Here is a 24196-nt window from a genome sequence, read left to right on the forward strand (position 1 = left end):
GTATGTCTAGAAAACCGTAAGGAATTCACACAGATAGAATCCTATCCGTGCTTATAAATTAGGTTTAAAATGTATGAATAAAAAGTTAGCTTCATTTCTAAATAGTTGTGATAAACACAGCCCCATTTACAGCGGCAGAAAGCATATGACAGTGCATAGGAGTAAGTTTAGCTAAAAAGTGTACTACTTGCACACTGATAACTAGAAAAGTAGCTGGAGAGACAAAGGCCTGGTGACCTGAGCTTGACCCCAGAGCCTAGGAAGGAGTGAGCTGACTTCCAGCAGTCACCTTCTCACTTCCGAACACACGTGATGGCATATGTGTGCCCACACTTACACACTCAAAGCAATCTTTAAAAACTTTGAAAACCCACAAAACATTGTTCAAATGGGTAAAATAGAAAGACCTAAACAAGTGGGATGGAATCTTCTGTTCATTTATTATACAAATTAAATATCATTGACTTAAATGTCAGTGCTCCCTACATCGGTCTACATATTTAATGTAACCATTGTTAAAATTACAATTCCTGGGTCTAGACATATAATTCAGTGGTTAAAAGTACTGGTTGCTTTTCCAGAGGACCCTGGTTTGGTTCCCAGCACCCACATGGCAGCTCACAATTATCTGATACCACTTACTGGGGATCCAATACCCTCTACTGGTCTTCATGGGAATTGCATGCATGTACTACATAGACATACATGCAGGCAAAACACTCATACATAAAAAATAATAATTAAAATTGTAGTTACCAATTTTGCAGAAATGGGCAAGCTGGTCTTATCATTTGTGTGCTGTTGCAAGGGACTCTTAAGCAGCCAAAAACAATCCTAGAACAGCATTAGAAGACTCAAATTTTCCAATTTTAAACTAGATGGCTAAACCATAAGGTTAGACAACTAGACTGATGGATTCCAACTGGGAATCAGCACATTAGCTCATGTCTGTGGGCTTTCAGTGGAATTTTGATGGAGATGCCAAGGCAGTTCAGTGGAGGAAAAGATGGTTTTAGTAAAAGATACTGAAACAATTAGATAATGACATCTACAGGTTGGAAATTGTACACCCCTCTCCCTCACATATGCATATCAATCAATTAAAAATTAACTAGAGCCAGGCAGTGGTGGCGCATGCCTGTAATCCCAGCACTTGGGAGGCAGAGGCAGGCAGATTTCTGAGTTCGAGGCCAGCCTGGTCTACAGAGTGAGTTTCAGGACAGCAGGGACTGCACAGAGAAACCCTGTCTTGAAAAACAAAAAAACAAAACAAAACAAAAAAACAAAACAACAAAAAAATTAACTAGACTATAAACACCTGTAAAAGAACATGGAGTGGGTTAGGGATGTATGTCGGTGGTAGAGCTCTTTCTCTGAAAAAGAGAGTGGGGCAGAGAGAAGAGAAGGGGAGTGAGTAGGGCAGGGAGGACAGGAGAGAAAAGATGGGGCAGTCTTATGCCCCCAGATTTTCTGATGGTTAACAGACAAGACAATAAAGGCACAAGCAATATAGTAAACCATGTCTCATTACCACAAAAGCCTCTTTGCACCAAAGGACTATTAGAGAGGTGATGTGTGACTGTCGGTGGGGAGCCATGACAGACCGTAGAATTGCTAAATGACTATGGCACTTTTGGGATGGCAAACATGCTTCATGTACCAGCTACAGTTGCATGACCTTGAGAATATATTAAACGTTTCTGAATTCTCCATTTGAAAATGCATTATACTGATGGGTATACAAGATGGCTCATCTGGTAAAGGTACGATGATCTGACTTTGATTCCCAGAAACCACGTGGTGGAAAGAGGAAGCCAAATCCTACAAGTTGTCCTCTGACCTCTACATGTGTGCTGTGGTGGACACATAGGCACACATAATAACAAATACAAAATACGTACATAAAAAACTTAAAATTTTACACTGGTATGTGAATTTGACCGCAGTTTATGATAAAAGAAAGTCATCAGGTATGCATAGGACTAATTTTTTTGTAATAACATCTTTATTTAAGAATATAAGGCAAAATTGCCAAGGAGCATATAATGTGATTTGTTGTGGGTTTTTTAGTGGTACTGGGGGTAGAACCCAGGTCCTTGCTCATGCCAGACAAGTGCTCTAGCCTCGAGCTACTTTTTCAGCCCCTTTTCTCCCACTTTTTGAGACAGAGTCTTACTGATCTGCCCAGGCAGTTCTTGAACTTGTCAGTCTCCTGCCTCACTCTTATGAGAAGTTAGGATTATAGGCCTGTACCACCAGACCTGGCTCGTAATTCAGTTATGTTAGGAGTTGATGATGTATCTTAATGATAGACATTACCTACCATGTGAGTTCCTGAGTTTTATTCCCAGCACCACAAAACAAAGAAATAAATTATGTTGATATTTAAGATTCTATTTCATCAATTTTATACTATCAAGGTCTTTACAAAAGTGGTGTTTTGTTTTGTTTTGCAGTGCTGGGATCGAACCCAGGGCCTCAAGCATGCTAGGCAAGTGCTCTACCACTGTGCTATATCCCCAGCCCTACAAAAATACTTCTTTCCTGCTTATTTTAGAGTGTTTGAAACAAAACAATAAATACAAATATTTGATGATACGTGTTGTGACGTAAATCTGTAATCATCAGCACTTGGAAAGCTGAATCAGGAGAATGAGAGTTCAAGGGTAGCCTGGGCTGCATAGCATAATTCTGTGTGAACAACAACAAAAATTTGAAATTGTTTTGGGTATGACAAGTAGAATACTAGTGTTTAAACCAGTAGTGTATCTAATGTTTTATAAAAATCTAATGTAATGCATTGGAGAAATGTGTTGATTAGTAAAATTATTATATATGTCAATTTAAAATGCTATCTGAAAAATGTCTGAGTAGTGCAGTTTACATTTTCATATCTGAAAGGCCTTCTTCACCCTAATTGGGGAATGGCTACATCATTATTATGAATATTATCATTATTATTATTATTATTATTCAGTAATAGACAGCATCTTGTCATAGAGCGCAAAGTACATGGTACTCCTGTATAGTCCAAGCTGTTCACAAACTCAAAGTCCTCCTGTCTCAGGGTTCTGAGTATTGGGATTATAGATGTGATGATAGCTACTCCAATCACTGAATTTTGTGCCTTTCCTTGCATTTTTTTTTTTTTTTGTCAGTAATCTCTGATTAGTTGGAAGTGAACTGTATATGTAGCTTTTTAGATTTCCAGTAACCATATTTAAAAAGTTAAAAAGGAAATTAGTTTGAGTGTTTTATTATTAATAGTTAAAATATAAAATGTTTTCACATATGATCAATATTTTAAAAGCCTATTAATGAGGTATTTAGATTTTTCTCAGTCTTTAAAATTTGATATGCTCTAGCATGCCATATCAATTTAGGTTAACCACATTTCAAGTGTTCAGTAACTACTTATGGTTACTGACTTAAATGCTGGACTGTGTAGACTTGGACAAGCAGAACTAATACATCATCTTCAAACTAAATGTTCTGGTTATTTATCTGAATGGAAGGGAAACTTTTTGTTTTCTTTCTTAAACAAAGCCAAGAATTAGTTTATTTTATTGGCCAGCTGTTGACTTTAAAGATACAAACAGAAATCTCTGTGTTTTTAGCAGGGTGAAGAGAAGGAAGCTTGGGGTAAACATGGGTGTGTGGTTGAGCGTTGGTGTATGAGAGGAAGGGCTGAAATACAGACTTGTGTGGTTAAGCCATGAGAGACCGCAGACAGCACTTGGGTAGAGAAGGTTAGTGTAGGACTGTTTCTCATCACATACAAAGGGTCTCTACTTAGCCCAGGGAGTCTTCCCACTCTGCACTCCCATAGTTGCTACGGTGATACGGACATTACAGAGCTGGCAGTGGCTTAGAGCAGGTGTGACGACCCGTGGGGGTGTGGTCCTTACAACTACTTTTTAAAGCAAATTTTGGGTATCTTACTTTTTCTTCCCCTTCCACAAAATCAAAGCAAAGGGTCAGAGTACAGAGATAGAAATAAAAAAGACAGAAAATAAAGAGTGGATAAAACATTGTGGAGTTGGCCATAATGAATATACGAGTGCACCACTAGTGAGTTGACATACTGAGTGATGTTTTATTTTTTCCTCAAAGATGGAAAGTATAGGCAACGATAAGGGAAGCATGCCATAGCCAGAGGCCTGTGCAAGAGAAAAGTGGGCTTCACCTGACCTTAACGTTGCCTCACTTGCTTGCTTGCTTTATAGCTGTGCCACTGCCTACGTCCTACTGGCCGAAGAAGAAGCAACAACCATTGTAGATGCTGAAAGGTTGTTTAAACAGGCACTCAGGGCAGGAGAGATAATTTATAGACGGTCACAGCAGTGCCAGCACCAGAGCCCTCAGCATGAAGCTCAACTGAGTAAGCACATTTAAACTGCCTATTCCTCCTCCCCTTTTGGTTTCTCAAGGTGTTAACCTCTAATTTGCCATGTAGGTGAGGATGGTCCAGAACTCATCTTCCCTTCTAAGCTGGAATTCTTAGCCACCAGGCCCAGGGTTTGTCTTTAAGTTCTGAACTTGTATCTCTTGTGTTTAAAGCATAAAACAATAACAATAATAATAAAAAATTAATATGTAAAAATTTGCTAGTTCTTATGAACAACTGATAGATTCTATTTCTGATCTGTTAATACTAACAAGCCAACAATACAGAAAGAAGTATTTATTATCCTGACAGTGTTTGTGGAATGGAACAGATTCATTAAGTTACCTAGAAAAAACATGCGCTTGCTGTTTTGAGACTGAGCATTTTCTTTCCTACAAGAGCTGACTGGTCACTAGACAAACAACACTGTTTAAAATTCTGGGGACCCTTCTAACGATGCCAGGCAGTACTAAGATTCTCTCTAAACAGTAAGCATTGTCTTTACCCAGACCCTCACTCAGAGCCATGGGAATCAGATCCAGGGCTTTCCTCCCACAAGCTTGACAGTGTATAACCCTGAGGTGACCCCCCCTGTTCAAACATCATTTTGTTTGCTCTTCATCTATGGATCTGTATGCGGTGCCAAAGTGTGGTTCCTTCTCTCCTCTACTCAGCTTTTCTCTCCCTCCCTCCCTCCTTCCTTCCTTCCTTCCTTCCTTTCCTCCTCCCCCTCCTCCTCTTCCACCTCTCTCTCCTCTTCTTCCTTTCTGTTTTGGATCCCTCTCTGGTGACTACTCCTTTCAGCCCTCTTGTTTCCTAGCCCACACTGCAGTTTTGTATGTGACATTGGTTCTTGCTTTGATTGATTTTTCTCCAGCATGCTTGAGATCACATGAAGCACAGGACTGTTATTTTTTGGAGATGCTCTTCTGGTTAGGGTTGCGACATTTACCAAAGCTGTTAGAACCGGCAGTGTTGCTGTTTCTGACTGAGACTTGTGGCCAAGGGGTTTTAGTTTCATGATTTTGGCAGATACTAGGCAATAAATTGAAATGTGTTTACACAAGGCATTATCTCTTAGCAGCTAAGTTCTACATCTTTTGTTTATGGAAATTAAAATTTGGCTAATGTTTTCTCTCAGTTAAATACTTGTGTTTACAATATATTTCATTAAGGCATGTTATTATACAAAACTATGGGAATAGTTAATTTTGCCACCTGGAACTAATGAAACTACATCTATAAAAATCTCTTGCTATTTTGTCCTTGCATAATATCAAATGTGGTTATGTTGTAGAATATCTTTAGTTTTAAAAATTATACATATTTATGTATTCATATTTGAATGTGTATGCATATTTGAATGTGTGTACACATGCACACATGCATGCATAGAAGTCAGAAAAGAACTTGTGTATCAGTTCTCTCCTTCTACCATATGGATCCCAGGAATCAAACTCAGGTCACCAAGCTTGGCAGCAAGTGTCTTCTGCCTTCTGAGCCATCTCACTGGCCTATGCTAAAGACTTTTCTCATTGCCCTTTCTAGAAAACATTTTTTAATTACTAACTTAATAAAATGTATAATATTCATGCAAATTTTGTTTTGGACATTTAGAGTCTTTGAGCCAAAATAATAATAATAAAATTATAGGTTGTTTATGTAGAAACTTGAGATAGATAAATATATCTTCCTATTAATATCTACTTGTTTGCTGTCGGTATTAAACTCATCAACCAAGGAAATTATATACTATACTCAAATTGCTTATTACTAGAGGAAAAGTAATTAAATATATTTTAAGGTTTTAATATTAGAAACACATAAAAATATTTATTATTTATCACTTACATTTAGCATTCATTAATAATAATGCATTCTGATATCATTTAATTTTTGGTAAGTTTTCCAAGATGAAATGTTAGGCCATAGTACAAAAGTAAGAGTTGTGTAATTTTCTTGTTTGAAATAGGGCGAGATACCAATGTACTTGTGTATATTAAAAGAAGATTGGCCATGTGTGCGAGAAAATTGGGAAGAATAAGAGAAGCAGTGAAAATAATGAGAGATGTAAGTAAATTTCGAACCTGAACCATTATTTCTATTCACAAACAAAAAATTATCAGTTATTTTAATGCAGAATCACTTTTTATTTTATTTTAAAATAACTTGTTTATTTTTATTTTATGTGCATTGACGTTTTGCCTCAGTGTGCTTGTGCGAGGGTGTCAGATTCCCCTGGTACTGGAGTTACATGTAGTTATGAGCTGCCATGTGGGTGCTGGGAATTGAACTCACTCAGGTCCTCTGGAAGAGCAGACAGTGCTCTTAACCACTGAGCCATCTCTCCAGCCCCAGAATCACTGCTTTTCAATTTTCTATCTTTCTAACAGGATAGTGAGTATGAACATATTTTTTATGGAACATGGTCTCACATTGTAGCCCTGGTTGCTCTGGAACTCATTCTGTAGACCAGGCTGGCCTCCAACTACGGGGGTTTGCCTACCTCTGCCTCCTGAGTGCTGGGATTAAAGGCATCACTGCCCATCAGATATTTTTAATGTATGTATATTTCTTAAGGTTTAGATCTTTATAATTTTGTAAAAAGGAAAATAACATACTTTTAACAAACTGCTGAGTTTTTTTTTGTCATGATTTATTTTGATTTTAGTCTTTTTTTTTCTCTTCCTTTTAATATACAGTTGATGAAAGAATTTCCTCCTCTTACCATGTTGAACATCCATGAAAATCTTTTAGAATCACTTCTAGAATTGCAGGCCTATGCAGATGTTCAGGCAGTCCTGGCAAAATATGATGGTGAGTTTTTCGGTGTGTATTAGTAGATAACGTGGGTGTATTCTCTTCAATTATTCTAGGTTTCTTCATTGTCTCTCCAGTCTTAGCAGTCAGCTTTTAAGGGGCAGGGATAGGTGCTGCCAGGTGTCTCCTTCATCTGTCTTTCTAGCATCAAAAGCTTACGAGGAGGAGCTTTTCCTCTGTGAGGGGGTATTCTTTATTAACTGAGTATGTAATATGTGTGAGGCACTTAGGATGTAACGTTGAACATGAGAACATGGATTTAGCTCTCATGGCATTTACGACTTACTGGAACACACAGAGAATTGGACAGTACACAGCAGGTAGCATATGAGGAAAGGTAACTGGAAAAGTATAGGCATTGTGCACATAGTAGGGTGTCTCATGGATTTTGGCATATAAGAAATACCAAAAGAACTTAAATAATAGTCTTTATAAGAATTTTCAGAATAACAGTTTTAAAATTATTTTTAGTTAAAAAGTTATTTATATAATTTCATTGCATCCATATAATAACCATGTGATGTAGTAGGACAAGTATTTTAACTCTTCATAGGTACTAAATTGGGAAACAAGTTTAAGAAAGTTAAATATTGGGTAATATTTCCCAGTAAATGAGTGGCAGACCCCAACCTTAATTCAGCTGTTCCATTTCTTTGTTTGCTAGTTATTTTGTAAGAATAATTCCATATATATTAGCTATTTGTATTATTATAACAATAACAGTTGGCTACAAATGGATTTGGGTCAGTGCTGAAAGCAGACTTTCTCCTCATCCGTTCATAAACATCAGTCTAGTTTGCCTTCATCTTAGATCTGCCTGCCTCTGCCTCTCCCTCCTCTCAAGTCCTGGGGATAAAGATATATTCCACCATTCCCAGCTAGAATATTTTTAATGTGCATATATTTCTTAAGGTTTAGGTCTTTATAAGTTTATTAAAGATAATTTTTAGTTTAATAAACCTGGTTCAGCTCCTCTTGAATTTTTCGGTCATGATTTATTTTGATTCTAGTCCCTCTTTTTAATCTGCAGTTGATGAAAGTCTATGCTGCAACTTCCTAGCTCTTATAATGTTTCTGCTCACGTCTCTTATTACAGTAGAACATGAAATGACGCTCATTGCTCCTGGCAGAGGTTCCTGCCATTAGTATAGGGTCCCCCTGACTTGGGAAGGTTGAAGTGTGATATATTTGATAGGTGAAGTTTATTTCTTTTAAACATCTGGAATTTTTAGGCATATCTTCACAATGGTTAGGCTCATGGGGAAATTCATGAGAAATTCCTTCCATATGTAACTTACTGTATGTGTGGCCTATAATGATATTTGTGTTATGCAGGCTTAAGGACTGAACATAAAAAGTCAGAAGGGGGCCTGTTTAGAATAAAGTAAAACCCACTAAACTGAATAGAGTCTACCTTGTTTGGTGCTTCTGTGCTTTCAGTGTTCATGTATCTCACTGTGCCTCACTGGACAGACCTGAGGTTGTTGGGATCTCCATACACTGAAAGTCTGAGCTGAGAGCATCATGAGAGTGCTTCATTCTCCTCCAGGACCACTATTTTAGGTGTCTTCTGAAAAAGGATTTATTTTGCTCATGATCTCAGGTTAATTTTATAGTCTATGAAATGTGGTCACATAAAATGTAGAAAAGACAAAACTTCAGGAAAAAGTTAAAGTCAATCCAGATATAATAGCAGTTAAATATATTAATTTTTTCTAATATTAGGTTTTACATACTTTTAATTGTGGATTTTTTTCTGACTTGTCTTATTGTAAACAGAATATTATAGATGTTTGTTGAATGAATACCTTTTGCAATTAGACAGAGGACTTATATCAACATAGATTAACCTCTCTGTACCATTTTCCATTTCAAAAAGAGATCAATAAAAGTTGTTACTAGGGCTGGTGAGATGGCTCAATGGGTAAGAGCACCCGACTGCTCTTCTGAAGGTCCTGAGTTCAAATCCCAGCAACCACGTGGTGGCTCACAACCATCCGTAACAAGATCTTGACACCCTCTTCTGGAGTGTCTGAAGACAGCTACAGTGTACTTACATATAATAAATAAATAAATCTTTAAAAAAAAAAAAAAAAAGTTGTTACTAGCACCCAAAGATATGCCACTAGTAAATAGCAGACTCTAGAATCAAACTCAGGCTTTCCAACAGTGTGTCCAGGTGCCCGTGCTACTGAATTACAGCTGATCAGTTTGTCCTGTGACTCATAACTAACCATAATAATTGTTACAGATATAAGCCTTCCAAAGTCGGCGGCCATCTGCTACACGGCAGCACTACTGAAAACAAGAACTGTCTCAGATAAGTAAGTATTTAGGAAGCCATGTTCTTTCCAAATCATTTGGAAAGACTGCTGAATACTTAAAAAGTTTTTTTTTTCTCTTCTTCCTTTCTGTTTCCTTCAAAATAAGGATCTTCTGTGACTTTGAGGCTTTTCATTATGTGTAGATTGGTGACAGAACTTTTTAGAGTTAAGTAAACTGGGACTCAAATTCAAGCTCTACCATACACTAGATATAGCTAGGCAAATTGTTACTTTGAGAGTAATATTAGGAGACTAAGGAGATGGCTCAGAGGTTAAGAGCACTGGCTGCTCTTCCAGAGGACCTCGGTTCAATTCCCAGCACCCACATGGCACGGCTCACAACCATCTGTAATTGCATTCTTGTGGATTTAACAGATGAACACATATGCAGACAAAACACCAATGTACATGGAAAAAAAGCTTATAAAAAAAGAGAATAGTGTGAGGAATATATGTATTAAATGTCTATAGCAAGTTCAATGAAGGAGCACACAAGAGAACTGAACATGGAGCTTATCTGTAATGCCAGCATTTGAGAGGAGGAGCAGGAATTTAAGTTTTGCCTTGGCTACATAGCAAGCTGAAGGACATCCTAGGGTATAAATGTCTCAAAAAAAAAAAAAAAAAAAGCACATAGTTAATATGTTTGCAGTGATGCTGGTAACAGTACTGTGCATAGTAGGCAAATTGGTCTCATCTTGCCCTTATATCACCATTGAAGTTACTCTATCTTACACTTCTGGCTGTCCTTAGCCAATTCTATTTATTTGGCATTTGAAATATTCAGAATCTGGCCAGGTCCAGTGATGAGACACTCTCAGTAAACAAACAAGCAAACAAGCAACTAATAAGAGCCAAGTGATACTCATTTCTTTCACTTTAGATTTGTATTTTGAAATAAATTAGAATAAAGTATTCAGAGTTTCATTTCTTATTACCTAAAACTTAATACAATCTGTATTGTGCTTGCTGAGATTTTCTGATCCCTCAGTGACATTTCTTATTATAGCCACCCTTCCCAGAGTGGGTTCAATGGGATCTCCAAAGGCTCACTGTACTTGAGGCTGCAATTTTCAGTTCTTCTTTTACCCTGTGTCCGAGCTGAACCAGAGACTTTACTTTCACATTTATTGGTTATCTGGTCTTGTCTTTGGGGAGATAAATTGTAATCTGAATTCATGCATATATATAGTTTTCAGTAGACTGTTCATTCATTTCTCCATTCTGTGGTTTTCTTTTCAGATTCTCTCCAGAAACAGCCTTCAGAAAAGGGTTAAGCACAGCAGAAATTAATGCTGTGGAAGCAATTCATAGAGCTGTGGAATTTAATCCTCATGTTCCAAAAGTAAGAATTTTTTATAACAAAAATACTACTTTTATTTAAATTTAACAAATTTATGACAGTAGACCAAAATGTATTGTTTGCCCTACATCAGGGTTAGAATTATTTTAGCCTGTTCTAATCAGCATTCATCTTAAAAGGATATTAAGAAGGCATTTAGAAATAATTAGGGGCAGGGATGTAGTTCTGTTGGTAGCATGCTTGTGTTGTGTACACAGTCCTGACTTCAGTCTGTAGTGCCATAGAAGCCAGGCCACGGTGGTCTATGCCTGTAACCCTAGCATGTGGAGGTGGAGGCAAAGGATCAGACGTTCAAGTTCATCTCCCTCTACATACTTGCTATACAGCGAGTTTGAGCCAGCCTGGAATACTTCAGTCCCTGTTTTAAAATAAGAAAATTAAAAGCAACCTGGTTAGAAGCAATTAGTTCCCCATGGGCTTTGTAATTGCTGGCAGAATAAAATCTGAATTGTGTTTACTTAACTCCCTCTCCCTCCATGTTGATGATGAATGCAGTGTTTTGCATGTGCTGGCCAAGAACTTATCACTGGGCTGCATTCCAGCTCCACTTAATTGGTCTTTATTATAGTTATAGGGAAGAAACAATTAAATGCATAGATTGCTATAGAAAGTCATTTACATTTCAGATCACAGAATCAGTTTTCCTGTGTTGTAAAAGGCTTTTCTGGATGCATGGCTGAGTTTTGAACTAGAACCGAGTAGACAAAAACTGTATTCTATGAGATTAACCAATAATAGATTATAGCAGATAACTGAAGTTGATGTCAATTATTAATGCTCATATTAATCAATCTGCTCTATTTGTCTTTATATCGTACAACTTACATTTATACAAATGATTTACTAATCTATGTAATATTATCCAAATACTGAAACATCTACACCCAAGATTAAAATTTGGGTCTTACAAACAATTTTTCATTTTAAGAATGACAGACTGTTTGGAATAGACTCCTTTACTATTATATGAAATTATAGCCATAATTCAGTATGTGTTAATGGAAGTTGTAGGCAGGTAGACAGTAAAGATACTAACCCAAGAGCCTACAAGGTGGCCAGCCAGTAAAATCACCTCCTGCTAAGCCTAATGAACTGACTCTGCAAGATGTCCTCTGACCTCAACGTACATAATGTGTGCCATGCAATTATACACACAGAGAGATAATAAATAATGTAACAAAAAGGCTCTTCAATGAGTTGTTTACCTTTTAGAATAACTGAAGATGTGAAATAAGTTAATGAATTAGACATGGTAGAATGTGCCTTAAATTCTCCTGCAGAGGCAGGAGAATTAAGAATTTGAGAGCTACATATTGAGACCCATCTGAAGGAAGGAAAGAAAGAGGGAGAGGGAGAGAAAGAATAAAAATCTAACATCCAGGGCTGAGTAGTAGATACTGGGAAACTGCAGCCTATGCCAGGCCCCAGATGCCCACCTGACTGTCCTTTCCCAGGTACAGCTCCTTCCTACCCACAGTAACATCCCTTAACATCAATGGTACTTACTTCTTCCTTTCTGTACACAATTGTTGGTACAGAATTGTAAGTGAATTAAGATGAGTCTGTCTTCCCTCTGCTCCAGTTCTTTCACCATCCCTCACACCCCTGTTCCCTCCCTATTTCTTGGTTTGTTGGTTGTTTTAACCAGAGTTCACTTAGTGCTGCCATTATGTGCCTGAGTGTAGAACCATCTACTAGAACATGGGTGGCCTCTTAGGGCTACATCTTTAAGGGAAACTCATTTTCTCTCTCTGCTCTCCCAGCAGCCAGCAGGCACCCATAGCTCCTCAGCTAGAGCTGGCCCTTCATGAACACCTCCCCGCTCCATGCTGGGATTTCGTCTGTGTGGCACAGTTGCTGGCTTCATATGTGTAACTGCCCTGTTGTGTCTGGAATACACTGCTTTGCTGTAGTTATCCATCACCTCTGGCTCTTACTGTCTTTCCACCTCCTCTTTTGTGATGATCCCTGAGCCTTGAGAGGAGGAGGTGTGATATAAGTCCCTAAATGGGACACTGATATCACTGGGCATTCTGCATAGACTCTCTATTTTTTATTCTGTGAAATAATTATATAAAATGATAATTATTTCTACCTCAAATGATTAGTAAACCTTTCTTATAAAGCCATCTGATTTTGATGTTCTCTTTTTAAGAAGCTATGAACTATGAATTTCCTTCCTTTAGTTTAATAACTAAAATTATAAATTAATTTATAATTAAAAATATAATATTTTTGGTGACAAGGCTTATGATAGCCTAAGCTGGCCTCAAACTCATGTAGCTGAGGATGATTTTGAACTCCTAACATTCCTGCCTGTACCTCTCAAGTGTTGTGATTATGGTCTGTGCCACCATGTCTAAGTTAATGTGATTTTTTTCTGTTACATCATGTTTTTCTTTATGATTTATGATTAATTCCTTTTGTCTATGTGCCAGATACTTTGAAAAGTTGTAAAATTTGGTTGAAACTTTGGGTAATACTATATTCTTCCAGAAAAGATCCATTACACTCTTAGATGACTGTAAGAAGTACTAGCAAGCCAAGATTAATTACTTTAAAGATTGAGAGATGATTGCTTTTTGGACCACCCAGATGACTTAAAACTACTGGTTCATCTTATTCCTGGGATTCAGCCACTCAGGGCCCCACCTATTCCTTAGTTGTAGATGCACTTGCACTATAGACATGCACTATTACCCCTTCCCCTAGTCAACAGAATGCTGAATGGCTTGTTACCCATGTCATCCAGTTGGAGAATCCTCCATGTAGAAGAAAGTTCAGCTGTGGCCTACTTGTCTGGCTATCTCTGTCTTTGGACTGTGGTCTGGTAATTCTTCATGGTTTGTTAATCCGTGTGCATTTAGTTTTACTATTTTCATCCTCATTTTCCTGGAATGGTTAATCAGAATCACCCAGTCTCTCTCTCATTACTGGAAATTCAAGTCTATAAATATTTTTTAAAACCTCCCACCCTCTTGCTTCAGAGGAGTTAAGAGAATGAATCCCATAAACAAACTGCTGGAGTTTTAACTCCAGCTCCACTGTCTCCTAGCTGTATGGATTTAGATGAATTCCTTCATTTTGTTGTACTCAAATTTCCTCATCCTTACATATGTTGTGTGTGCGTGTGCATGTGTGTATTTGTGCTGGTGTGTGTGCATGTGCGTGTGTGTTGAAACCAGGCCTAATGCAGTGCATGTTGCTATGAATTCACTATGTAACTGAGGCTAGCCTCAACTGATCCTCCTGTCTGTTTCCCAACTGCTGGGATAACAGACATGCACCACAATACCCGGCAAGATTCCTCTTACCCGAAATGAAGATTATATCTCCTACTTCATAGAGTTGTGATCAAGTGTAATAGTTTATAGTTAAAGGTGCTTGAAAGAGAGTCTAGTACATAAGAATCATTACATAAGTGATTTGTTAATACTGTTAATCTCCATGGTACACTGTAACCTTTTTTTTTTTAAGGAAAAAAAAAACTTCATTGATTCTTCATAAATTTCACATCATGAACTCCAATTTTCTCATCTATCCGTCTCTTCATAGCTCTGCTCTGCCTTTGCAACCTCCCCCCCACCAAAAGAGAAAAAAATGTTGTCATGGAAACTATAGTGTATCAGTGTGTCATACCCTTTTATCTTCACTTCTTTACTTGCAAATACTCACTTCAGTGAGTCATTGGTTTGGTTCAAGGCCTCTGGCTTCTGTTACATTATCATTACTAGATCCTCACCAGGACTCCTCTCTGCTATCCTGTTATTGCCCTGTGTCCTGGAGATCCTGCAGCTCTGAGTCTGTAGGACCAACCCCTTCACACATTCCAGCACTTTTAGATAGGATAGATGTTGGGTAAGCCAAGCTATAGTCTGGGCCTGTGTGGTAGCTGAGCTGGTCAGCCAGCTGTACTCACACCCCTAGGGCAAGCTCTCTAGCACTGCCCCTAGCCAGCTCACCCAGTATCATAGCTGGCAAGGACCAGAACCAGCTTTTCTGCTCTCATGCCCTCAGGCTGGCTCATCTACACCCATGCCAGCAGGGTCAGCTCTACTGTGCTGCCCAGGCAAGGTGCAGGGCCCCCTCTGCCAAGTGCTGCAGCTAATGAGGGGCAAGGCCAGCTCTCCCACTCTCATGATCTTGGGATCAGCTCTCTTGTCTTGTACACTGTAATCTTACCTTTGTATAAGAAGATAAGCAGCAGTTACTGATCAGAGCTATTTAAAAACATCATTAAGATGTCTTAGAGTGGGTTGGGGAGCAGGGCGGGGGGGGTATAGGGGACTTTCGGGATAGCATTTGAAATGTAAATTAAGAAAATATCTAATTTTAAAAAATGAAATGAACAAAAAATAGATGTCTAAAATATTTAATTTTTAATTTTCCCTCAAAATAACAGATAGGCTATCTGCTCCTAATGGTTGGGACTTTTCTGTTTCTAAAACCATTTCATGCAAAATATATTCACAGTAGTAGCAATTAGTAATGTGTATTTGTTTTTAAAACTGTTAAGGGCCACATAGGTATTAGTAATGTAGGCATTGCCATAATTAGACATTTAAATTGTTTAATGCAGAATAACATCAAGATTGAATCTGCTTTTGAAAATATGTAGTGGGGGCTGGTGAGATGGCTCAGTGGGTAAGAGCACCCGACTGCTCTTCCGAAGGTCCTGAGTTCAAATCCCAGCAACCACATGGTGGCTCATAACCATCCGTAACAAGATCTGACGTCCTCTTCTGGAGTGTCTGAAGACAGCTACAGTGTACTTACATATAATAAATAAATAAATAAATCCAAAAAAATAATAATTTGAAAATATGTAGTGTTCATAGGATGCATTTTTTTTTTCCTGAGAGAAGCTAGGAAGATTTAGTTCAGATTCATATGGTGTGAATTGACTGGAATACTAAATATTGCCACAATTACAATTTGACCTGTGTCAATCTATATATTTGATGTAATTCTTTTTTTTAAAGATATATATATATTGTTCTGCCTGCATATATGCCTGCCTACCAGAAGAGGATGCCAGATCCCATTATAGATGGTTGTGATCCACCATGTAGGTTAGTGGGAATTGAACTCAGGACCTCTGTCAGTGCTCACAACTGTGGAGCCATCTCTCCAGCCCTGCTATAATTCTTTTCAAGATCTCACTAAAAGGTTTTTGTTTGTTTTTTTGTTTTAACAGAAATTTACAGTCATCCTAAAACTGATACAGAAATGCAAAAGATCTAGAATAGCCCTCTTTCCCCCCCCCCAAAAAAAAAAAACAAAAACAAACAGCAAAAACCACCTCTGAGAGAAGTATGAACCAGATTGGAGAATTTACCCTAACCAGATTCAGTACATTTTAAAGCTTTAATAACTAAGATTTATTGGCTTAAATACAGAAATGTAGATCAGTGGAAGATAATATCCTAAAACTAACAAATTGTTCCATTAAAATATGGGCAAAAGATTTGAAGTTATATCACCAAAGCTTTGAGTAGCGGATAAGCAGTGAAGCTGCTTAGCACTCCACACACAAACCACAGTGTGGTACTCCATCCCACCAGGGTGGTTCCTCACTAGTACTGGGAAGTGTGAAGACACCATGCATTGATTCTAAGGGTGTAAAATGGTACTTCTTTTGGGAAACAGTTGTGTAATTAAAGGTAGGTTTACTGTGAGACCCATCAGTTCTATTCCTAAGTATCTAGTTGAGAACAGTGAAAGCTTGTCCAAAGTTTTTATGTGCAGTTATTCACAATATTCAACAACTTGCAAAAATTAAGAGTGAGGAAGTTGTGGTGAAGCTGTAACAGAATGCTGATGACAGCAACAGTGGACAGTGAAAAAGCCTGAGGCTAAAGACCTGACCTCTGTGAAATGCTACAATAAATGAATAAGGTGACCCTGTAGACACATTCAGATCACTGGGCCCACAGGCTGAGGATGAGGTGGCAATTGACTTATATTAGCAGGAGGGGACATTCTGTGATTAAAGGTGCAGATTTATATATAAAGTTACAAAAAACTTTGAGTTGTATACTTGAACAGGTGACTTTCTAAAAGTTAGTTTTAGGTTTGACTATAAAGTAATGCGTTGATGGTGGCATCTTCATGCACGTGTGTAATGATTCTCTGCTCTCATTCCACCTTTCTTCCCTCACTGTTCTCCCTGGTACAGTCTCCCCCATCAAGCAGGTTTTCTCTTCTCTAGTTTGTTCTTTCTGCTTTCCCATTTTATATTCTATTACCTTCTCTATTTCCCACCTCCCTTAAGAATTCTTCCTCCCCTCTTATGATCCCTTCTATTAATTTAATGATTTAAAAGCACATACATATAAATACATGCACATGCATATTTGTGGAGAGGACACATTTGTGTGTGTGTGTGTGTGTCAGGGGAGTACAAGTATATGTGCTCCAGTGTGTCCAGACGACAACTTCCAGTGTTGTTCCACAGGATCCATCCATCTTGTCTTTGAGACAGGATCTCTTGCTGGCCAGAAGCTTACCAAGTAGGCTAATGTGCCTGGTTGGCAAGCCACAAGGGTCTGCCTGTCTCCACTACCTCCCAGGGCTGTGATAGCAAGTGCCCTGCTACCTCCCTGAACATTTTGTTTACATGGAATCTGGGGCTCTTACATAGGTCCTCATGGTTACATGGCAACTGAGATGGCTTCCCAGCCTCGTATGTGGTTTTAACTTAGTGCCATAGATGAGGCAAGAGCTGTATTTGCCTTTTTGGTCTGGCTTATTTTATTTAACCTAATAAGTTGCACTATTTTTTCTGCATGTATCACAGTTTCTTTTTCCTTTATGTCTGCATAAATTCTGTTGTATATATGTGCTGCCTTTTTATCTATCCATGTATTGATGAATATCTAGGCTGCTTGCCTTTCCTGTCTGTTGGAAATAGTGCAGCTTTAATGTGGATGTGTAAGTCTCTCTGTTGTTGATTAGAGTCATTTGGGTCTATATCAAGAGTTCTGTATTCAGTTTTTAAGGAACCCCTATAATGACTTCCATAGTCACTGATATAATCCCGCATTCAGGGAATAAGGGAAGTTCCTCTTCTGTTACAGTCTTACCAATGTATTTTGTCGTAAGACTTTAATGATAGCCACTCTGACTTGGGTGAGGTGGAATCAAAGCAGATTTAATTTGTTTTTCCCTGATGAGTAAGGGTGTTGAATACTCCACAAATATTTATTGTTTTTTGTATTTCTTTCTTGAAAACTGCATATTTAGTTTATTAATTCAGTTATTTTATTAAATTCTATTTTATTTAGTATATAGATGTTATATAATGTAATTCATAATTGTATTTTGGGTAGCCCATTTATTGATAGGGTTATTTGTAAAGTTTTTGGTGTTTAATTTTTACAGTTCTTCCTGGATATTAATTGCTTGTCTGATAGTGGTTAGCACTCATTTTTCCTGTTGTGTAGGTTGTGTCTTCACTCCAGGGATTGTTTCCTTTGCGCGCAAATGCATCTTGATTTGATGTAATGCTATTCTATAAGACTGTGTGTATGTGTGTGTATATAACACATTTAATTTTTTATTTACGGATAGAAATTAGTTTCCCCTCGACCAAATATCAGGGCAGATGCCAGTTCTGCTCTGTCAGAATATACAGCTAAGTATAATAGTGCTGTGAACTGTCATGTGTAGTCAGATGCTTTAAGTTGAGTGCCATCAAGATAATTATTAAGATGTTCTGGAGAAACTCTAAGCCCTAACAACTTGAATACTATCCCACTTAAATAATATTGATGTCATATGAACTGGAAGAGCTGTGGAATTTGTAGCTGTTTTTGCCAGGTTTTATAAATGATGAAGCATGCACAGCTCTTTCTTTGGCTATTTCTTTGGCGCTATTCCTGACTCTCAGCTGGAAGCAAGCAAGCATAAAGGGCGTTAGGGGATTTCCCCTCAAACTTCAACTGTGGGGTGTAATAACTTAGTTAACCAATTGAACAGTGTCATTCAGTACATACATAACATTTAAATTTTCTTTTGCCTTACAAATTTATTATGCAACTTTGTCAAATAGTTCCATGAGTCTTAGCAGTAGAATGACAGGGGATAAAAGTGTTTACACAGGAACTATTTTCTGGCAACTCTCCACATAACAGAATGTCTATAGGTCTAGAGCTGTGCTGTTTGTTAAAGCTGAAAGCTGTTAGATGTCCAACAGGAAGATCATATAAATCTCTTCAGGCTATGGATTTGCTTTGAGGTATTTTACTAATATTGATCGTTTATATAGATTTTTTTTCCTATTGAATGGATTTCACTATGTGATAACTATGATGTTGTATCAAAGTAAAATAGTATATTTTCATTGTTTTTACTTGTTCTTCATTACCTGGCTGTGGTTTCAATTCAACAAAAATTCTTTTCCAAGTCACTGAAAAAGATTCTGTGTCTTTTAGCTACTATAGGAATAGTCAAATTTTTTTATTTTCAGTAGAAATTATTTCATCTAATCTAAATATCCCACAGAATTCTGTTTTATTAGTTTTTACTCTCATATTCTTTATTTTATTTATTTTTATGTGTATGGGTATATTGATTGTATGTATGTCTGTTTATCATGTGTGTGGCTCATGCCTATAGACTTCAGAAGAGGGTGTTGGATCTCCTGGACCTGTTCTTATAGACAATTGTGAACTGTCCTGTGGGTAGTGGGAATCAAACCCTGGTCCTGTAGAAGAGAAACCAATACTCTTTTTTTTTTTTTTTTTTTTTTTTTTTCGAGATAGGGTTTCTCTGTATAGCTCTGGCTGTCCTGGAACTCACTTGGTAGACCAGGCTGGCCTCGAACTCAGAAATCCGCCTGCCTCTGCCTCCCGAGTGCTGGGATTAAAGGCCTGCGCCACCAGGCCCGGCTTGAAACCAATACTCTTAACTGCTGAATCTCTCCATCTATTACCCAACCATAAAATAGTGTCATTGTTTTTATTGAGATAATTCATATAATTTACTCTTTTAATGTATAGAATTCTGACTGTAAAATCATTACCACTATCTAATTCTAGAGCATATTCATCAGTCCAGTAAAATGTATGGAGTCACTTCTTCCTCTTCTACCTTTACACGGGATCCAAGGGTTGAACTCAGACCACCAAGCTTGTGACAAGGCCCTTTGCATGATGAGCCATCTCACTGACCCTGATAAATTATTATAGTTAAGTGAATTATCAACTTATGATACAGCAATTCTCCAAGGTATATACACAGAAGATCCGGATGCCCATGTTTACCAAAAGGCTTGGGCATGAGTGCACATAGTAATGCCAAAGTGAAAACAATCCAATTGCTCAACAACAACATAAGCAAACTGCTGCGTATTCCACAGTGGAGAAGAGAGCTTGTGATATAAGAAAAATTCGGATGAAGCTCAAAAGTATAGTTCAGAAATGAGGGTTCCATTGACAGGACATTCAAGAAGGGGCAGGGAGTGGTCTGTGGTGGCTGAAATGTCTCTTGCCTTTGGGATATGTAATTAACAGCAGAGGAGAGCTTTCTGAAGTGATGACAATTACTCTGAAGCTAAATGCAGGTGTTGCTTGACTGCATTTGTTGAAAGTCATTGACCTGCATGTCGAAGATATGTATATTTTAAATTACAGTTTAATGAAGCAGAAAGAATCAGACTCATGATGAAAAGTTCCATGCCTTCTTAAAAATGCGATAGTATATTATGTAGTTAGTGTATTTTAGTGTCAATCACTAGTACTGATTACTGTGGTTAGGATCTCTGTCCATGCTGGCTAGTGCATGTGTCTTCTTGATATACACTAGGACCATCTTGGAAGAAGGAATCTTAATCGAGAAAATGCCAGTTGTCCTGGAGGCAAGTCTGTAGGGCATTTCGTGGTTGATAATTGATGTTCATGTGAGTAGTGCTGCTTCTGGGCAGGTGGTCCTGGATGGAATAAGAAAGCAGATTGAGCAAATTATGAGGAGCAAACCAGGAACAGCATTCCTCTGTGGCTTTTGTTTCATTCCTGCACTATTTTGAGTTCCTGCTTTGATTTCCTTCAGTGATTGACTGTTACCTGGAAGTATAAGATGAAATAAAAATCCTTTGCTCCACCAGTTGCTTTTATTCATGGTCTATCAGAGCAATATAATCCTAACTAAGGCACTACTCTGCTTTGGATTCATTATCTCATTTTGTTTGATCTGTTCCCTCATGTACTCTTTCCACATGACTATTATTCTGTGCTTACACTTTACCATATAAGAGCTTGGGGATTGCTTGGAATAAGGGACAAAGGTAAACATAGTAATGAGAGAGTTAACAGTTAACCAATTTCAACTAGTTAACACTCTGAGGACAATTTATTTGTGTGCTACTGGAGAAGCCCTTGGGGTTAGAGAGAAGTAGAACATTTGAGAAGCTAGGAATGATGGTGTCAAGGCAAGAGAATCTTGAATTAGAGGCTTGTCTGAGCTATAAATGGACACCCTGCCCCAAAACAATCTATGGCTGAGGATATACCTCAGTCATTTGAGTGCCTAGCAGTAATGTACTCTTAGGGAAAACTGTGCCAGTGACGGCCCATGCCTGCAATCCTGGTGATTGCCTTGGTGAATCAGACCTTTATTAAACTATTGTTGCCTCCCTCAGCCTTGAAGCAGGCTGATTAAGACCTTGTTGCCATGGAGCATGGGACCACTTGGGGTGGAACCTTCCTACTTAGCAGGTTCTATTGTTCTACACCTGCCTACCTGCTGAGACCCTTGAGATTTTTCAGAAACCGCATCCTGCAGATAACCTACAGGCTGGCCACAGGCACCAAGAACAAAGTGACAGGGGATGGGCCTCCCCCTCTTTATAAGCTCAGACTCTGAGTAAAACTTGGAAGCCTTGAACAGAAAATCATGTCTTAGCATCCATTATTTCTCTCACCATTTTCTCCCATACAGCTCCTGCCTCCCACTTAGGAACCCAGTTAGTGTGGCTGCAGGCGGCTACAAACTATAATTTGAAATGCACTGATCACCAATTGAAAGGTCATCCATAGCTACAAAGCAAGTTTGAGAGGCCAGTCTGGGATAAAACCTCATCTCAAAAAGCAACTAAATAATAAAAATAAAACAAATACAAAAACTTTAATACATTTCTGTATTCTGGGCACATATCTAAGAATATGACATCTACAGCTTTTAAAAGTTCTTTTCCCAAATAAAGCTGTTTTTTAGAATTATCTTTCCAAGAAAGCAGACCACACCTGAAATTTTCTGTAAGTACAAGAGAAGTTTTTAAAAATATATTGATAACATAGAAAGTAAATCCTTTCTGAGTCTGGCATGGTAGTGTATTCCTGTAATCTCAGCACACAGAAGGCAGAGGCAGAGGTATCTGTTACTTCTAGATAGTCAGAGCTACATGGTAAGACCCAATCTCAAAAAAGTCAAAAACAAAAGAACAAAGTAAAATCCTTGGTGGTTGATCAGAAATTGAATCCTGTATGATGCTCTGAGTTTCATGCAATGAGAAGGTTATACCTCTTTAGTTTATATTTTGTTGGCTAAATATATATTAGCAGCATATATGAAACAAACGAGGCAAAAAAGCATGGAGTTGAGATTCTGGGAAGTGGTGTTGAATTCTACTGTCCAAATTTACAGCACAGTGAGATGGCTGCCTTTCCATTATAGTGCTGTGTGGCCTAAGTGGGAGTGGCGGACTATGGAATTTTATCGTTGGGGCTGTAGGGTGATGTAGAAAGGCATTTTCCAAGTTTGCTCCAGCATGTCCTCCATAGTCTCCCTTCCCTTTCTCTACTCTCAAGACTGGTAGGTATTATGTCTTGTTTGTTTGTTTCTTAATTCACACAGCAATTCTGTTTACTTTCTCTCTGGGAATTGTGTTCAGTCTTCCCAGTACATGCTCATAGACTGCATTCAACCTGCCTGTCTAATCTCATAGACTGTGCGCAGAGAACACTTAATTGCAGAGATAAACTGGTTCTTTGTGTGCATGACTGATCAAGAGCAAAGTACCTTAATTTCAGATGTCTTCAGAGAGATTTTTCTTTAACCTCTGCCTTTAAGAGGAAGATTATAAAGCATTATCATTACTTCAGGTCAGAATTATATTGCTTTTGGTCAAAAGCTGTTGTAAGATTTACAAACTAATAGAAAAGAGTAATCTAAGGATAAATTATAAAGATCAAAGCAGTTGAAAATTAAAGTGAATTTTAGTGTAAGCTTCGGTATGGTTTTAGACTCTTAAAGAAACCATCCATGCAGAAAGGCCCTGGGTTCGATCCCCAAGCACTGAAAAGAGGGGGAGAGGGACAGAGAGCAAGTGCCTGACCCTACGTCATCACACCTGTAATTATAACTTTCAGAGTGGCTGTAACTTTGATTTGTGTAGTGAAAAGGAAGGAACTATAGGAGATATTTAGAAACTGGATTGGTGTCAGGCATTTCTCTCATTTATTACCTACACAACAGTCGGGCTATTCTGAGGTCATACCGGAGGGCCAGCAACACATACTGGATGCTGGCTTTGGTTCCTGTCCAGCTATATTTTATTTGTTGATAATTTCCAAATCTATATCTTTTAATGCTGTTTTGCTTCTCATTTTCAGACTTGAATTTTCATCCTATAGAAGTATTTAAGATATTAGGTTTCAAACTAAATTTTTAAAATGTATTTTAAAGTATTTTTTCCTTCTTATTTCTTCATTTTGATTTATGGCTTCTTTATCCCTATAATTCATTCTTTATCTTTTGTGATGATAATGATGATGGTGGATATACAGTATATGCCGGGCTAGCTTCAAACTCACAACAGTGTCTGAGCCTCAGCCTCCAAAATGTGTGTAGAATGCCCCCATGCCTGGCTTTCCTACGTTAACTTTTCCCTCTGCCCTTTCCGAAGGACTAGCACAGTATAACCTTTAAAAAGTCTTCAGATCGCTGGGCATGGTGACGCATGCCTTTAATCTCAGAACTCAGGAGGCAGAGGCAGGCGGATTTCTGAGTTCGAGGCCAACCTGGTCTACAAAGTGAGTTCCAGGACAGCCAGGGCTACACAGAGAAACCCTGTCTCAAAAAAAAAAAAGTCTTTAGATCTAGGCTCCATTGCTCTCACCAGCTAGTGTGTGCTTTACTTCCGCTTTTAAAAAGCTCTCGGGAGGCAGAGGTAGACAGATCTCTGAGTTCCAGGTCAGCCTGGTATACAAAGTGAGTTCCAGGACAGGACAGCCAGGACTATACAGAGAAACACTGTCTTGAAAAGAAAAAGAGAGAGAGAGAGGGAGAGAGAGAGAGAGAGAG

The 24196-nt window shown here is 38.2% G+C and overlaps 1 protein-coding gene across 2 annotated transcripts in view; it reads left to right on the forward strand.

The window, feature by feature from the left end:
* St7l (suppression of tumorigenicity 7 like) overlaps positions 1–24196 on the forward strand; it is a 64013-nt gene that overhangs the window by 21519 nt on the left and 18298 nt on the right. The window contains exons 7-11 of one of the 2 annotated variants that reach the window (XM_021195307.2): positions 4227–4381; positions 6360–6457; positions 7090–7204; positions 9459–9531; positions 10774–10876. In XM_021195307.2, coding sequence (XP_021050966.1) covers positions 4227–4381; positions 6360–6457; positions 7090–7204; positions 9459–9531; positions 10774–10876 — 544 coding nt within the window. The remainder of the gene's footprint in view (positions 1–4226; positions 4382–6359; positions 6458–7089; positions 7205–9458; positions 9532–10773; positions 10877–24196) is intronic. The other variant, XM_021195311.2, reaches the window with a different exon arrangement.

This window comes from Mus pahari, chromosome 4 (assembly GCF_900095145.1).
Source record: "Mus pahari chromosome 4, PAHARI_EIJ_v1.1, whole genome shotgun sequence".
Lineage (NCBI taxonomy): Eukaryota > Metazoa > Chordata > Mammalia > Rodentia > Muridae > Mus > Mus pahari.